Source organism: Hippopotamus amphibius, chromosome 4, assembly GCF_030028045.1.
Source record: "Hippopotamus amphibius kiboko isolate mHipAmp2 chromosome 4, mHipAmp2.hap2, whole genome shotgun sequence".
NCBI classification, from domain to species: Eukaryota; Metazoa; Chordata; class Mammalia; order Artiodactyla; family Hippopotamidae; genus Hippopotamus; species Hippopotamus amphibius.
The window spans coordinates 15,591,130-15,609,728 of NC_080189.1; the positions used below are offsets into that span (position 1 = coordinate 15,591,130).

The following is an 18,599-nucleotide window of genomic DNA, read 5'->3' on the forward strand; positions in this document are numbered from 1 at the left end:
GATAATCAATTGCAGACAGCAGTTGATTCATTGAGGGATAGAGGATGTGTGTTGCCCCTTCCATCATCATCATTCCAGGACTCAGTGACCAGGGGAAGGCCCAGTGGTGGTGGTGAAGAAGCCCGCAGCTGGTCGGTACATCTTTTGTCTAGGGGCTGAGATAGGGAGATGCTGGAAACTGCTGATACACCTTAGGGGTGTAAACAGGGCCAAGCTGAGGCACAAAAGTTGTAAATGATCATCAGCAGAATTGTCCAATCAGTCACTCCTTCAGAAGCCCTTCTTCACTCATTCATGTTTAATCAGAAAGCTCTGGATGGAGAGAGAAAACCTCTGTATGGCAGCATAGATATGATTAAAGTGAAGGTAAAATTGCCATTTGATACAGACTTCAACGTAAATAAAACAATGCATAGCCAACCCATTGCTGTGAAATCACCTGCATTCAAATATACAAAGTAGAGTCAAACCAGGCCAGAGCAGATGTTTGAGTTTTTCCATTTAGTTATTTGTTCCATTTGTTTATTTCCTTTGCCACAGCAGGCTCTCAAGTTTTCAGAAATGTTTGATGTTGCTACTCCTAAAGGTTCTATACTCCCACCTCTGTTCTTCACACACTTTATCTTATCAGCTCTCACAACTCTAATTACTAATACACTGATGTCACTCAAATTGATACTCTTCCATCCTTCTTGAGCTCTTGACTTGAAAATACAACTACCCACCACGCATCTTCTCTTGGATTGTCCACACAAACAACACAATAAAAATTGAGATGAGAATCCCTCAACTCCTGTTTCTCCTCTGTTATTCCTTATCCTGTCTTGCTTTTCTAGAAATCCATTCTGAATACTGCCAGGGATCTTTCTAAAACCCCTATCCTACATTAGGAGGGGTAAGGAAAGTTACAGTTACCTTTGTTAATTATGAATAGTGTCAGGATTATGTAAGAAAATTTACCATTTTTAAAAGTCATGCCTACTGAAGTATTTAGGGTTGAATTATCTAGAAATTGAAACAAATTCTCAGCCAAGACAAGCAAATAAAACAGGACAAAGTGTTAAGATTTTATAACTCCAGGAAATAGATACATATGGGGACTTATCTCACTATCTTCTAATTTCCTGCTTGAAAAATTGTCTACTACAATGTTTTTTAAAAGACAAAAACAAAATAAAAAAACACCTATCCTACAGTATAGCCAGGCACTGTTTTTAAGTGTTGGGGATACAGCAAGGAATAAGACACAAAATTCCTGCTTTCACACGCTTGAATTCTATAAATACATAAATAAATAAGAAGGAAAACATGAGTGATAAGTTCCATGCAGAGACCAGGGTGCTACTTTAGGAAAGGCCTTGCTAAAGAGAAGACATTTAAGCTCCGAGTTGAATGACAAAAAGGAGACATCTAGGAGGCGGAGCATTCTAGGCACGGGGATCACGGTCACTCCCCAGCTGAAATTCCTTCAGTAGCTTCCGAATGTCTTCCGGAAGTCCAAATTTCTTAACATGGTAGAAGGAAGGTCTTCCAGCATCCGGCCAGCGGCCAGTGGCCTGTGGCCTTTCTCTTGAGCGTCTTTTCGTGACATTAAAATCTTCACAGCCACCCTGTAAGACAGTAACTCGGCTAGTTGAGTTCCTCAGTTATGTTCTACTCATCTTTGTATTTTGTCGCTGCATGAGCAGTTGGCTTAAAAAATGTTCATTAAATCAGCATGGTTTTGAGCAAAAAAAATAGCTCCTTTAATAAATGTACAGGTCTAAACCGGTGCTGTCCAACAAATATAAAGTGGGCCAGGGGTGTAATTTTACATTTTTTCGTAGCTACATTAGAAGTAAAAGAAACATGCAATTATAATAACATTTTATTTAAATATTATCAATTTAACATCACCTAATATAAAGTTTACATTCCCCGCATTCTAAAGCTTCCAAATCCACTGTGTGTGTGTTTCACACTTACAGCACATCGCAACTCGCACTGGTCACAGCGCTCAAGGCTGGTGGCTACGTCCTGAGATCTCCCCCCCCCCCCCCCCAGATTTCTCCCCCGCCCGGCCCCAACTACCTAAGGCCGCCCAGCTATGCACCTTCTACCACATTACCTGTTCCATCTTCTTTGCAGCCCTTACTAGTATCCCAAATTCTCCAGGACTATATCCAAGTCCCTCAAGGCGAGGGTGCCTTGAAGGATGCCTGGCGCAGAGCAGGCGGTCAGTCAGGACTGTCCCCGCCTGATCCTCGCCCAGGGTGGACCCAGGCCCCGGGGGCCCTCCTCTCGGCGCCACGGCCCGCGGGCGGCCGCCCCTCGCCCGTCCCTTCCCAGGCCCGTCCCCGGAACGGGGTTTGAAGTCGTGGACGTGACTGGGAGGAGTCTGCCCGCCTCGGCCTTCCGCACAGGGAGCCGGGCCGCGACCATGGCGGAGCCCACGGTGTGCTCCTTCCTCACCAAGGTGCTGTGCGCCCACGGCGGCCGCATGTTCCTGCAGGACCTGCGCGGCCACGTGGAGCTCTCGGAGGCGCGGCTGCGGGACGTGCTGCGCCAGGCCGGGCCCGACCGCTTCCTGCTGCAGGAGGTGGAGGTGCGGGAGGGCCCGTGGGACGCCGAGGCCGAGGTGGCGGCCGGCGAGGGCGGCGCGGGCGGCGGCGGCGCCTCGGCCTGGCGGGTGGCGGCCGTGTCCTCCGCGCGCCTCTGCGCCCGCTACCAGCGCGGCGAGTGCCAGGCCTGCGACCAGCTGCACCTCTGCCGCCGCCACATGATGGGCAAGTGCCCGAACCGCGACTGCTGGTGAGGCTGCGGGCGGGCGGGGCGCACGGGCCTGACCTGTCCAGCCGGAAGCAGGACCCAGAAGGAAAGAGCAGAGGGGTCGTTGCTCCGGGCCGGACGACCCCCTCCGGAAGGGCGGAAGGAAAGCCCCGGGAAGGGACCCCTCCGGGTCCTTGGGTGGGAGGCCTCCCGCGCCCTCCCAGCTGCGGAATGAGGCGGAAGGTCGTCTGGATTTGGATTTCTCAACCACTGCTCTCTCCCCCCCCCCCGCCCCCCACGCCCCGCGTTGCATCTTCTGCGCGCGCACACACACACACACACCCCCCCCCGAGATCCTCCGGCCCGCCGGGATAAATCAGGATCGGGACTTTTGAGTTCATTTTCACCAGTGGCCCTTTTGGGGCTATTTGCGGACCCCATGAGATTCACGGATCCTTTATTCAGAGATCGGCCCTTCCCACTCAAGCACAGAGTTTTACAGAAGCGAATCTGTGCTCTCTAGGTTTAGAAAGCGCTGTCTAGTTCGACCCCCCCGCCCCCAGAAACCGGAGGGCTGGATGATTTGGGCGAGGTCGTTTGAGGCAGCCTCCTAACTCCAGTATTCCTCGGTTTACTCTAGCTCTCCGCAAAGCAGAGTAGGGGCGGGGGATGCGTTCTTTTTAAGGTGGATGGATGGTGAGGTGGGCAGCCGTTTGGGGTGGAGAAGGCCAATGCAGTCCTCTGTGGAACCCATCCGTGGGCACCCTCCGTCAAGGCAGGTGATGGGGGAGGGGGTCCCTTTGGCTTTAAAGCATCCTCATTCAGAATGAAATGGCTCTTGGAGGGGAGTTGCTTCATCCCAGCTTTCCTATTATCAGAGCTTGTTAGATTGTAGTATCCTTGGGTTCACGGAAAATTGTTTAACTTCACCTGCAAGTTGAAAGCGGCCCTAGGGAAGAAATTTGACAGTCTGGCCCCTTCTCCTTCTGGCCCTCTGATCCAGACCTTTGTGTTCTAGGTCTACCTGCACCCTTTCTCATGATATCCACACACCTGTCAATATCCAGGTCCTGAAAAACCAGGGATTGTTTGGTCTCAATGAGGCCCAGCTTCGGATTCTGCTTTTACAGAATGACCCCTGCCTTTTACCAGAGGTAAGTCACTAAGGAGTCACCCTCAGATTGTCTACACCTTGAAAAAAGTCAGGGGAGAACATCAAAAATCTGCTTACAAAGGACAGCCTGCGGGGAAGGGGGGTGGGTATGATACAGTTCTGACCTTTCTGGAGTCTATGATTTTACTGGGCTTTAATACACAAGGAGTGATCACCTGCATGGTATAGAAATAATAATGATGGCTACTGGTTTTTTTGAGTTCTTACTGAATGCTTAGTAATTCATATGCTTTAGCTATCAATAACCTGTGAGTGAGGTATGCCTGTCCCCATTTTACAGGTGAGGCAACTGAGGCCGGAGTAAATAACTTGCCCGAGGTCACATAGTAAATGGCAGATTTGAATTTAGTTGTGTCTCATTATGAAGCCTGTGTTTTGTGAATTACCTGTTTATACTTTTACCCATCTTTCTATCCAGGCATTTTTCTTTCCCTGTTAATTCCTAAGATGTCTTTAATGACACAAATCCCTCTTTTGGTCACATTTGTTACAAGTATTCCCCCCTCCCCACCCCCTCTTACTTCATTGGGGCTTAGATATTAATCTGAATTGCTTTGGAATAACATAATGTAGTTCCAAGTGCTTAAAAATTACCCATTATAACTGTTATAATGACAAAATTGGCACATTTGTATCTGTTTAGCCATACACAAAGAATTTTTAAAACAAAATAGTTGGAATCCCCAAAGACAATATTATAAGAGACCCCCAATTAAAAGTAGAGTTTTCCCATAATCCAAAAAGAAACATGAACCACAATGTTCATGGCAACACTATTTACAATAGCCAGGACATGAGAGCAACCTAAATGCCCATCAACAGATGAATGGATAAAGAAGATGTGGCACATATATACAATGGAATATTACTCAGCCATAAGAAGGAATGAAATTGAGTTATTTGTAGTGAGGTGGATGGACACAGAGTCTGTCATACAGAGCGAAGTAAGCCAGAAAGAGAAAAACAAACACCATATGCTAATTCATATATGTGGAATCTTAAAAAAAAAATGGTACAGACGAACCCAGTGACAGGGCAAGAATAAAGATGCAGATGTAGAGAATGGAATGGACTTGAGGACACAGGGCGGGGGCCGGGGGGCGGGCGTCGAAGGGGAAGCCAGGACAAAGTGAGAGAGCAGCATTGACATATGTACACTACCAAATGTAAAATAAATAGCTAGTGGGAAGCTGCTGCATAACACAGGGAGATCAACTCAGTGATGGGTGATGACTTAGAGGGCTGGAATAGGGAGGGTGGGAAGGAGTTGTGGGAGGGAGGGGATCTGGAGATATATGTGTAAATACAGCTGATTCACTTTGTTGTACAAGCAAAAACTGGCACAACAGTGTAAAGCAATTATATTCCAATAAAGAGCTTAAAAAAATGAGGTCCATATACATGCATTATCAACTCCTTATCACAAGTATCACTAGAAATGTTAGAGTCCCAAATGAACTCTTGAGGGTGAAAAAAAAAAAAAAAGAGTTTTCTAATGTAACACAATGATTCTATCATAGATACTCTCTAAGTTGCTGGAAAGGGGCTGGGAAGAAGGGAGGATGTGGGAAAATAGGGGGTAGCTCATGAGTGTGGTCCCATTTTAACTCTAAGGCATTTCAGGGTCTGCAGGGAAGAAAGTCAGAAGGCTAGAGGTATGAGTTTGAACCTCTGGGTCAGATGGCAGAGGCTGCCCTACAGGCAGCAGAGTCTGCACCTAGAAGGCAGTGCTAGAGTCAGCCTTAGGAGCCAAAAAAGGCTTCTTCTTGGCATCCATCTCCTTTCTGATTTCAGGTTCTGAAGCCAGGTTTGGTATGTCATGAGCCAGAGACATTCCAGCCATGTTGCCAGATGTAATCCCAACAGTAGCTGGAGCAGGTTCTTGGCAGGAAGGGAGAGGAAGATGCGGCAGCTATGAGGCGGGGTCCAGTCGGTCCAGTCTCAGAGAGAAGGGGCAGTGCAACTTGTATTTACCTTTAGTGTTAATGAAATTTTTTGACTTATAGAAGCTTAACATTTTTTTTCATTTTTAAAGTCTTTATTGAATTTGTTACCATATTGCTTCTGTTTATGTTGTGGTTTTTTGGCCATGAGGCGTGTGGGATCTTAGCTCCTTGACCAGGGATTGAACCCGCACCCCCTGCATTGGAAGGTAAAGTCTTAACCACTGGACCGCCAGGGAAGTCCTGAAGCTCAACATTTTTATGTTGTTAAACTTACTGATTTTTTTTTCTTTGTGGCTTCTACCTGAGTGTTCTGGGTCCAGCCTCATCTTGTCATAAGTCATATGATGGGTTGGTTGCATTTATGACAGGAGCCTGCCTTCAGTCTAATCATCTGGAACTGGAGGTGTATGTTATGTGGCACAAAACATGGCCACTTAGGCAGCGGGAACCATGGACAAACACAGGGAATGAGGCAGGAGTGGTACCTCACATCTCATGTGTGAAAATGCTTGATGATCCCTTCTTACCACACTCCTAAAGATTTAGTCTGTAATACAGATACAGTGCACGTGAAAAATCAATAAGGGGCAAATATTGTGATATTGTGATTTGTGGTAAGAAATATATATTTGGTTTTCGTCTCTGCCCCAGCACGGAGTTCCTAAAACCCTTGGAATTTCCTAAATTGTTTTTAACTTTGTATTTTATATTGGAGTATAGTTGATTAACAGTGTTGTGATAGTTTCAGGTGTACAGCAAAGTGGTTCAGTTATACATATACATGTATCTATTCTTTTTCAAATTCTTTTCTCATTTAGGTTGTTACATAATACTGAGCAGAGTTCCCTGTGCTGTACCGTAGGTCCTTGTTGACTGTCCATTTTATTTTATTTTATTTTATTTTTTCATTTTTTGACTGTCCATTTTAAATACAGCAGTGTGTACATGTCAAATGTTGAGAGCAATAACAAGTAACTTTTGTTCTGTTCCTGTGGTGACTTTTGGAAAGCCTCTAGGTAACCTAGGGATGGGAGCTGCTTTCCCTAGAAGGTTGGAACTTTCAGTCCCACTCCCACCTCCTGGGAGGGGAGAGGGCCTAGAGATTGAGTTCAGTTACCAACGGCTGGTGATTTAATCAGTCATGCCCATGTAATGAAGCCTCCATACAAAAACCCAGAAGGATGGCTTCGGAGAGCTTCCAGGTTGGTGAACACGTGGAGGTGCTGGGAGAGTGGTGCCCAGATAGAGCATGGAAGCTCCACACCCTCTCCCACATTCTTTGTCCTATGCATCTCTCCCATTCCTGAGTTATGTCCTTTTATAATAAAGTGGTAATCTAGTAAGTAGAATCTTACTTTGAGTTCTGTGAGCCTTTCCAGCAAAGTAATGGAACCAAAGGAAAGAGGTGTGGGAACTTCTGATCTATAGGTGGTAGGTCAGAGGCACAGGTGACAACCTGGACTTGTGATTTGCATCTGAGGTGAGGGTGGGCTTGTGGGACTGAGCTTTTAACGTGTGGGATCTGACCACTATCTCCAAGTCTGTCTCCTGGAGATAATGTCAGAACTGAGTTAAATTTGTGGGACATCTGGTCAGCATCTGCTGAGAACTGGAGAATTGCTTGGTGGTGTTGGAGAATACACGTGTTGGAAATATGAAATGTTTTTCATTTCATATGTTATAACATATGACATGTTATATATGTATATGACATGACAAATGAAATGTTATGCTGATACATTTGAAAACTTCATGAAATGAATAAATTTCTAGAAAAATATAGCTCATCAAAATTGATTCAAGAAGAAATAGGAAGCCAGAATAGTTTTTTGAAAAATAAAAGCATTACGGGCACTGCACTAACTGCTAGAAATACAAGTACATTCTCTGGCTTCATGGAGTTTACAATATAATGTCCACTATATTGTATAGTCTTATGTTCTGGGTAAAATTGAGTAGAAGATGTGTAGCTATCAGTTTATTCCTAAAGTAAGAATATACACCAATAAACTCTTTTTTTTTTTTCAAGAACTTTTGTTGAGATACAGTTAACATACAATAAACTGCATATATTTAGAGTGTACTATTTGGTATCCCAATCTCCCAGTTCATTCCCCCCAAACCCTCCCCACTTTCCCCACTTGAATATACACCAATAAACTCTTAACTCACTGCTATCACAGTAAAAAAAAGAAAAAAGAAAAAAAAAGGGGGGGGAAGAAAAGAAAAAAAGAAAAAGAAAAGCATTAAAATGAAAATGTAAAAAAATTCACAAAACCAGAGTGTAAGTTAAGGCTTCTACAAGAGATTATTAAACTCATATGGTCTCATTGCTCAGCTCTAACAAATCTTGAAGGAAAAGATTATTCTGACTTGGGGGCTAGGTCTAGGATCTGTTTTCTTTGATTTCCCATACATTCTGGAACTGTTTAATGAAAGTATTTTATATACATATATATATATATATATTTTAGAACTTTTATTGAGATATAATTGACATACAATAAACTGCATATATTTTAAGTGTACAATTTGATATTTTTTTCTTATTAGTAATGTATGTATGGCAATCCCAATCTCCCAATTCATCCCACCCCAACACCGCCCCCCCCCCACTTTCCCCACTTGGTGTCCATATGTTTGTTCTCTATATCTGGGTCTCTATTTCTGCCTTGCAAACTGGTTTTCTATATTCTGCGTATGTGTTAATATACAATATTTGTTTTTCTCTTTCTGATTCACTTCACTCTGTATGATAGTCTCTAGGTCCATCCATGTCTCTAGAAATGTCCCAATTTCGTTCCTTTTTACAGCTGAGTAGTATTCCATTGAGTAGTTTGTATTTTAAGATATGATGGTAAGATTCTCTATGCCCATAACTCTTTTTCAAATTTTTTTCTTTAATTGATTCTCACATTTTCCCTTTTTCAGGAGAGCTTTGTAATCATTTAAGTTCCTAAAACTATTTTATAGGAATTCTTTGGGGGAGGTAGGAATTGCACTAAAATTATGCATTCATTTTAGAAAATTGACATCACGGTTATAGGTAGGATATCATTTTTGGGCTTATTGATTGAAATATAATTGATGTGCTAGTAGTATATGCTAGTGGTATATGCTAGGAGCATATAGTATTATGCTAGTTTCATGTGCATGACATTTGAATACATTATAAAATGATCACCATGGTAAGTCTAATAACCATCTGTCTCCATACTAAGTTCTTTCAGTATTATTGACCATATTCTTTATGCTGTATATTGTATCCCCATGAATTTTTTTTCCCCATGACTTTTTAAAAAATTTTTTATTGGCGTGTGGTTGATTTACAATGCTATGTTAGTTTCTGCTGTACAGCAAAGTGAATCAGTTTTACATATACATATATCCACTCTTTTTTTAGATTCTTTTCTCATATAGATCATTCCAGAGTATTGAGTAGAGTTCCCTGTGCTATACAGTAGGTCCTTATTAGTTATCTATTTTATATATAGTAGTGTGTATATGCCAATCCCAATCTCCCAATTTATCCCCCGCCTTCTCCCCTAGTAACCATAAGTTTGTTTTTTACATCTGTGACTCTATTTCTGTTTTCTAACTAAGTTCATCTGTACCATTTTTTCAGATTCCACATACAAGCAATATCATATGATATTTGTCTTTGTCTGATCTACTTCACTCAGTATGAGAATCTCTAGGTCCACCATGTTGCTGATAATGGCATTATTTCATTCTTTATTTTATGACTAATATTCCGCTGTGTATAGGTACCACATCTTTTTTTAAATTAATTTTTATTGGAGTATAGTTGCTTTACAATGTTGTGTTAGTTTCTGCTGTACAGCAGAATTAATCAACTATGCATATACATATATCTCTTTTTTGGATTTCCTTCCCATTTAGGTCACCACAGTGCATTAATTAAAGTTCCGGGTGCTATACAGTATGTTCTCATTAGTTATCTGTTTTATACATGGTATCAATAGTGTGTATGAATCAATCCCAATCTCCCAGTTCCTCCCACCCTCCCCCCTTGGTATCCATACATTTGTTCTCTATGTCTGTGTCTCTATTTCTACTTTGCAAAAAAGATCATCTATACCATTTTTCTAGATTTCTAGTTTCTAGATTTCTATGAAATAATGCGTATTTTATATGCATTAATATACGATATTTGTTTTTCTCTTTCTGACTTAGTTCACTCTGTATGAGAGTCTCTAGGTCCATCCACGTCTCTACAAATGACCCAATTTCGTTGCTTTTTATGGCTGAGTGATATTCCATTGTGTATATGTACCACATCTTCTTTATCCATTCCTCTGTCAATGGACATTTAGGTTGCTTCCATGTCCTGGCTATTGTAAATAGTGCTGCAGTGAACATTGGGGTGCATGTATCTTTTTGAATTATGGTTTTCTCCAGATATATGCCCATGAGTGGGATTGCTGGATCATATGGTAGCTCTATTTTTAATTTTTCTTCCTTCCTTCCTTCCTTCCTTCCTTCCTTCCTTCCTTCCTTCCTCTCTTCTGCCCTCCCTCCCTCCTCCCTCCCTCCCTTCCTTCATTTCAGCTGCATTGGGTCTTCATTGCTGTGGGCAGGCTTTCTCTAGTTGGGGTTAGCGGGGGCTACTTTTCGTTGCGGTGCTCAGGCTTCTCATAGTTGTGGCTTCTCTCTTGTTGCGGGGCAAAGGCTCTAGGTGCGTGGGCTTCAGTAATTGTGGCATGCAGGCTCAGTAGTTGTGGCTTGCGAGCCCTAGAGCACAGTAGTTTTGGTGCATGGGCTTAATTACTCCTTGACATGTGGGATCTTCCTGGACCAGGGATGGAACCTGTGTCCCCTGCATTGGCAGGTGGATTCTTGACCACTGTGCCACCAAGGAAGTCCCTTTAGTTTTTCTAAGGAACCTCCATACCATTCTCCATAATGGCTGTACCAATTTACACTCCCACAAACAGTGTAGGAAGGTTTCCTTTTCTCCACACCCTCTCCAGCATTTATTGTTTGTAGATTTTTTGATGATGGCCATTCTGACCAGTATGAGGTGATACCTCATTATAGTTGTTTTTTTTCTTTTTTATAAATTTATTTATTTATTTATTGGCTGTGTTGGGTCTTCGTTGCTGCATACTGACTTTCTCTAGTTGTGGTGAGTGGGGGCTACTCTTTGTTGTGGTGCGTGGGCTCCTCATTGCCATGGCTTCTCTTGTTGCGGAGCAAGGGCTCTAGGCGCGTGGGCTTCAGTAGTTGCGGCACATGGGCTCAATAGTTGCGGCACATGGGCTCTAAAGTGCAGGCTCAATAGTTGTGGCACATGGGCTTAGTTGCTCCACGGCATGTGGGATCTTCCTGGAGCAGGGATCGAACTCGTGTCCCCTGCATAGACAGGCAGATTCGAAACCACTGCGCTACCTAGGAAGCCCCCTCGTTATAGTTTTGATTTGCATTTCTCTAATAATTAGTAATGTTGAGCATCTTTTCATTGTCTCTTGTCCATCTGTGTGTCTTCTTTGGAGAAATGTCTATTTAGATATTCTGCCCATTTCTTGATTCAGTTTTTTGTTTTTTTTGGTAGAGCTGCATGATCTGGTGTGTATATTTTGGAGATTAATCCCTTGTCAGTTGATCCCATGAGCTTATTTTATAACTGGAAGCTTGTACCTCTTAATTCCCTCCCACTATTTCACCCATCCTCCACCCGCCTCCCTTCTCGCCACCATCCATTTGTTCTCTGATACCATTTTGTTTTAAACCAGGTCATTTGTGTCCAGTAGAATTTCTCACATTTTAGGTTTGACTTACTGTGTTTCCCTAATATTTAACGTGTTCCTCTATCCCCTGTATTTACTGTAAATTGATAGATCTGGAGCTTTGATTGGATTTAGGCTTGATTTTATAACAAGAATTTTTTGTATACAATATTTGGTATATTGTTAGGGTGACTAATGGTCCCCGTTTGCCTGGGGCTGAGGGGTTTACAGCCATGTCAGACTTTCATGCTAATACCTTGAAAGTTGTATTTCCTATTGCATCACATCAGGGGGTACACAATGTCTGGTCCCAATGCAAATATTAATCGTGCTCCCTGAAAAATGCCCTTTTGTTTGGATAATAAATTATCTGTTCACTCTGCCTGTCTAGGTTGGTTTCCCTGGAAGCAGAGCCTGACATGGTGTTTTAGGTGCATGTGATATATTGAAGGAAGGATCCTTGAGAAAAAAATTGTAAAGTGAAAAAGAGGGAAGGGAGAGCTACAGGCAAGGTGAAGTCTGGCCTTGATTTGATTCCTGCCGGGGCTCTGGAGCAAAAATTACATTGAAGAATGGTTCTAGCTTTGAGGCAAGGGGACCAGCCTTTGTATCTGCATAGAAGTCACTCATTGGCTACAGGCTTTGGGAGAAGAGGGTGGGCCAACTGAGAGTCAAGGTCAGAGGGCAGCAGCTAGGGGAGATGTGGATGGAGGAACTATTATATACCCATCTGCCTTTCACCCAGGATGACTTTAACAGTTGATGATCAGAAGGTGCCGTTTAGAGAAGGCATCCTTTATTGGCTTAAGAGATACAATGAAAATGAATGTCCTAAGCTGTTGCTTCATTTCTGTACCAGGTCTGTTTGCTCTACAACAAAGGTGAAGCCCTGTATGGTTACTGCAACCTCAAGGATAAATGCAACAAGTTTCACGTGTGCAAGTCCTTTGTCAGGGGAGAGTGCAGGCTGCAGAAGTGCAAGCGGTCCCATCAGCTCATTCACGCTACATCCCTGCAGCTGCTGCAGGACCAAGGACTGAATATTCCAAGTGTCGTTAATTTTCAGATAATTGCTACCTACAAGCACATGAAGCTGCACAAGATGCTGGAAAATAAAGGTGAGACTATCAGAGGTAGACAGAACACTGTCAACATTGTAGTGCTGAGCTGGAAGTAAGTCTGGGGAGAAAGCACTTCATAGGTGAATTGCTGCTCTGTCCTTGGGGAAGCTTCATCAGTTAACATTCTATGATATCAAACTGTAATTCTGACCAAAGGAGAGGAGGGATGGAGTTTATTTTCAGCGCTGCCAGCCAATAGCATCTGCCCAAGTGTTTGAACAGTGTGGCTCCTCAGTAAGTTCGGGGTCAGGAAGTAGGAAGAGCAGTCTTAACCGCTTTGTTAGGAAAAAAGAGGAGGGAGGTGGGTTAGTGACTAGAAAGGTAAGGATAATGTAGGCATGGCTTTCTTTTGTTAAACTGAATTAAAGTTTTTTTCTTAAATTTTTAGGAAATTTTAAACACATTACAGAAGAATTTGGAAAATAGAGAGTAGAAATAAAAATCATATATGACTCCACTCACTTTAATCCACAATAATTGGTACCATTTAATTACAGGCCCTTCAGTCCTGTTACTAGAAAAGACTAGTCCAGTTGTGGTCAAAGTCTGCATTAGTTTAGTATCTTTCATTTTCACGTTATACAGCATCATAAATATCTTCTCATATTTCCATATAGTCTGTCCTTTTTTAAGGTCTATAATGTGTGGCTTGGTCTTCTTAAATTGTAATGTGAGAGTACTTATTCCATGAGATTTGCTTATAGCTGAAAATCAGTTTCAGTAGGTGGTAGGCTTTGGAGAATTGCTGGTGGAAACACCAAATCACTAAAGTCAGAGTCTCTGGGCTTTAATATGGAATTTTCTTGTGTTGGGATGGGAGTGGCCAACTGTGAGTGGTGGTTTGAAGGTGGGGAGGGCTCTGCGTGTACCAGTGTCAGAGGCTGTGTAGGTGGGTCCCTGAATGGCACTGGGATCTTCTACTCTGTACTTTGGGTAGGGCCTGTCATTCTCTTCATCTGGTCATAATAGTGGGTCTCTCCTAACTGTGAAATGTGACTTTCTGCTTGCTGTTGAGATATATAAAATATATATGTATATTTTACTCCAGAAGACACGAACTCTCCAAATACAAAGTGTTGGGAGTTTTATCAGTGATCTGATTAGCTGGGCTGATGCTCCCAACGTAAAATGAAATTTAGAGTGATAAGTGGATATCTTAGGAAACCTCATCTCTTTCTTCATCTTTTTAGATAATTCAGCTGCTTCTGCTGAGCACTCCCAGGGCCTTGAGAAACGAGGAGTACATGTAGCTGGGGCTGCAGAGGCCAGTTCTCTGGTCTCTGGCCCTGCTCAATTGACCAAGAAGCCATGTGCAGGTAAACCTTAGAGGACGTCGGTGAAATAAGAAGAAGATTGTCCAATTGGAAAGTCTGAAAACAAAGCTTCTGTTGAGATTTAATTTGTAACCGTTCATTCATTTAGTCGTTTATTAACAATAGCCATAATAATACCTACCTCACAGGTTGTGATGAGAATTAAAGAAGATGGAAAAGGAGAAAATGCCAGATTGGGAGGATAAAACTGGGGATGGGTGATTGGGGATGAGGTTGGACATTGAACAGACAAAAAGAGGGTAAAACCTGAGTGTAGATGAGGTCAGTCCTGGGCAAATCCTGCAGTTCCCAAGAGCTTTCCCCAGGCTGGCTGACTGGAGCTCTTAAAGAGGCAGGATCCTGCTGACTTGTTCTGGGACCTAGCCAAGTGCTTTTCTGTACACCCATATACATAGTTTACATTGTGGTATTCAGAGAGTACATATGCTTTATGCTCTTTTTTTCCCCTTATTATTCTATAAGCATCTCTCCATATTCACATTTATCATGCATAATCATTTTTATGCACAGATACACTAATATGTCATCGTTGGCTTAACTAGTTCCATTATTCTGGGATATTTTGATTCTTTCTAACAAATTTTACATATAATTCTTTTCTTAAAATCCACACAATATTTTTAAATTTTTAAGTTATTCTTTACTTTTGCCTCACTTATAGTTGCTGAATGATACTCTGGATTTTCATTTCTTGAAACATGTATGTGGGAATTCCCTGGAGGTCCAGTGGTTAGGACTCCGAGCTTCCACTGCAGGGGGCATGGGTTAAAAAAAATACACACACACACACACACACACACACACACACACACATATAGGCAAGTAAATATTCTTCTGTGTGTCTTTTTTCTATATGTCTTTATTTTGTATAGTTTGTACATGCCCTTTAATTGCTGGGGCCCTCCTCTGTGCTGATGTGAATTGGCCTTTAATTAGGCTCCTTAATTTTCATATAAGGATGTTGACTGTATATGGTATGATATCCAACTCTTATGGATCCATCCTCAGCCAACCTTAGAGTGTATAACTTTTGGGTGCTCACCAGAGATTTCTACCTCACTCTGTCTACTTTCCATTTCTTATTAAACTTTTACCAAAGCCTCAGAGTCCTATAGTATGAAGGATGTGTAGCTCATACATCCCTCTAAGTTGTATCCATTCTCTCTGTGATCAGGATGGACCATCAGAAATCTATATACCTCACCCGTTCCATACTGACTTCCCCTTTCCCTGCTTCTCTCTGCCTCTGCCCACCCAGCTGTCTCTGTTAAGTTGTACCTGATGTTTAGTTCTTTGTTTTCATCAAGGGGTACCACAGAGAAGCAGCTTTATGAAATTCTTTCCAGTGTTTGCTGTGGTAATAGCCCCAAATGTTGGTAGGTAAAGTGTTTTTTTGTTTGTTTGTTTGTTTTTTAATTTAACTGTCTGGCAATAACATAACATTTGAGAAATAAGGCCAAAGTAGTCAGCTTTTCATCAAGCTAAATTTATTTCATTTAGAAAATTTTTAATCATGAAGATTTTTCTTTTCCATTGGGGGAGGTGTGCAAAAATGTCCTTTTTAAAGTGAGAAAGTGCTGTGTTTTCCTCTAGTGAACAATGAGTCACACAACTTATATTACTGTCTTCATGTTGGTTGCCAACAACAGTATTTCTGAAAGCTCTTAAGTTTTTTATATCTTGTTTCTTTTTTCTTAGTTATGATTTCTCCTGGTGCTAATTTTTTTTTAATTATCTTTATATTTTACTATTATTATTATTTACATTTTATTCTTCTAGTATTATATTTCTTTTGTAAGCCATGTTAAATCCTTAATGGAAACAATATAGTGTATAAATGCATATTCTTTACATTAAAAGACAGTCCATTTTGACATTATTGTGTTCTTTTTATATATAATTATGCCTTTATATATGAAGTTATTGACCCTCTGTAACCTTTGTCACAATATTTTATTCAATTCTATAATATTCCATTTTAATCTTAGTTCCATTGATATTCATCCTATAAAAACATTTTATGTAATCATACCTGTCTCTCTTATTTTAATTTGATGATTCAGCTGTTAGAGAGTTATCAGATTAGAGTTTCTTTAGCAATGTACAGGGCTTATAAGATGAAGCTGCACATCTGTAGGCTCCACAAATTCCAAATACCCTAAATTGAATGAATGGCTTTTCTCCAGACTTGTTCCTCCTTTTGTTCTTCATTTTGGAGTGTCACCACCGAATGACTGAAGCCCCAAACCCGGAAATTGTCCTATGCTTTTCCTTTCTCCTTATTCCCTGTGTCAGATTGGTTACCTCATATTGGAGAATTTTCCGCCTTCAAAATCTCTCAAGTTTTTATTCTTCTCTACCCTTTTCTTTCCATTCCCAACACACTGCCTTTTTCTAAACCCTCATCACCTCTCGTGTATTTTACAGATCTGTAACTCAGTGCTTTTCAAGTCTGTCGTGTGAGAGTTTTTTTGTAGGAAGTGTGAGATGGACCCCGTTACACTTCAAGGATGGTAGCCCCACTGTAATTTTCAATATAATAGGCTTCTGTGGATGTCATTGATCTCCTTACCACCCTTCTCTCCCCCTGCTGCCTGGGGAGAAATGCAGACCTTTTGAAATGCAGACCTAATTTTATTGCTTTTTCTGCCATAACCTGCATTGGTCCCCATCATAAAACTCAAATCCCTACAGGGACTAGAAAGTTAAGATAAATGGATAAAGTAAGCTGGATGTGAGAGGAATGGGGGAAGAGAGGAAGTGCTGTGGCAAACTGTTCCATCTAAAAGGGACAGTTTCTCTTGTTTCCATGTGGGAATGCGGGGCCCAATTTGACATATAGTCCAATTTGTCAAAAGAAGCCAAAAATCCAGAAATTTTTATGAGAAATTGTATGATTTTAAAATACTGACTTTTAATGGCATTTTTAAAATGCAGACCAATATTATGTGTATCGACTTGCAGCTTTGAGAACGTGCCACTTTACCTTGTGACTCTGTGTGTAAATGATGCTCCCTCTAAGTGCCTCCCTTCCCTCCTCCTGCCTCAACACCTGGCAAAATTAGATTAAAATGTCAGGTTAGCCTTTCCTGACCCCAAGACAGGCGGCTCTCCTAGCGTTATCAGAGCTCTAGCACTTACTGTGTTCCATTGCAATGCTTTGTGTTTCTATTCCCCGGCTTCGAGCAAAAACATTATTTATTCTTGTTGGTAATTATAACACTTGGCAGTTAAATATTTTTTGCCGTATAATGAAGTAAACTCTGCATCTGAATCTGTTGAATTAGTATCATATTGCTTTTCATCAGTTCTTTTTCTCCTCCGATATTTTTAATATTCGAAAACTCCTTTTTTCCCCTAAGGAATGTGTTATATAAGGTAAACATCCTTTTGATACTTCAGTTGCAATTGTATAGGTCTACAATTAACTCTTTATGACATGTTTAGGATACTAATTCTTTCCATCAAGGAATTATGTCTTCATTATTGACATATTTCTTGACTTCTTTCATTATAATTTGTTCATGTTTTTGTCTGGGTCTTGAATATCCCATATTGCATGAATTCTTTCTTGGCTAAATATATCTGTATTGCTACTCAGGATGGGAATCTCTACTGTTAGAATGCTATTGATTTTCAAAGTATTTGTCTTTAGGTGAATTGTCTTTGTTCTAACAGTATTAGATGGCCTGTTTTGGGTTTTTTTGTTTTGTTTTAATATAGAATCGTAACTGCAAAAATGTTTGTCTTTTCTTATGTATTTCTATTGTGTCTTTGTGTTAAATCAAATTGTGATAAAAAGATTTTTTGAATATTTCTTCCTTAAATATGAAGTTAATTGTTGGTTTTAAACAAATGTTCTCTATTATGATAAGGGAAATAACATCTTTTATTCTTGTTTATTGGAAACTTTGGTAGAATTGGTATCTTTTGATATAATCATAATTTTAATCATTTAAGTCACCTAAGATTATTATATTAGTTTCTAATGGTTTTCATGATATTAAATCATCATTAAATTCTCAAGTAAGCTCCACTTGATAATGCCATGTATTCTTTTAATGGGTTTTTTATCTTATTTGGTAACTTTCAAGTGTACACCTCTAAACATTCATAAATAAAATTCATTTATGTGATATGTGTGTATGCAGTAATTTCCTTTTTATTGCTGTATTCTCAAAATACAAATTTTATTCTAGGTACTATTTTGAGTTTTTGTAAGTTGATTTGTAATGTTTTATAATTTTTTTTTTCTATGCCCCGCTCTTGACTCTTTATTTATTTATTTTTTGAGGTACACTGAAGTGAATCAGCTGTATTTATACTTATATCCCCATATCCCCTCCCTCCCGCGACTCTCTCCCACCCTCCCTGTCCTGGCCCTCTAAGGCATCACCGATCATCGAGTTAATCTCCCTTTGTTATACAGCAACTTCCCACTAGCTATCTATTTTACAGTCGGTAGTGTATATATGTCTATGCTGCTCTCTAACTTTGTCCTAGCTTCCCCTTCTCCCCGCTCCCAA

At 41.1% G+C, this 18,599-nt stretch overlaps 1 protein-coding gene across 1 annotated transcript; it reads left to right on the forward strand.

Annotated features, from left to right (window-relative positions):
• The first annotated feature begins 2,333 nt into the window (after positions 1-2,333).
• On the forward strand, positions 2,334-18,174 carry ZC3HAV1L (zinc finger CCCH-type containing, antiviral 1 like). The gene is made up of 4 exons (XM_057731379.1): positions 2,334-2,790; positions 3,767-3,902; positions 12,478-12,736; positions 13,930-18,174. Exons 1-4 carry the CDS (start codon positions 2,420-2,422, stop codon positions 14,064-14,066), a joined length of 903 nt encoding a protein of 300 aa, XP_057587362.1. The 5' UTR covers positions 2,334-2,419; the 3' UTR covers positions 14,067-18,174.
• The last annotated feature ends 425 nt before the right edge of the window (positions 18,175-18,599 follow it).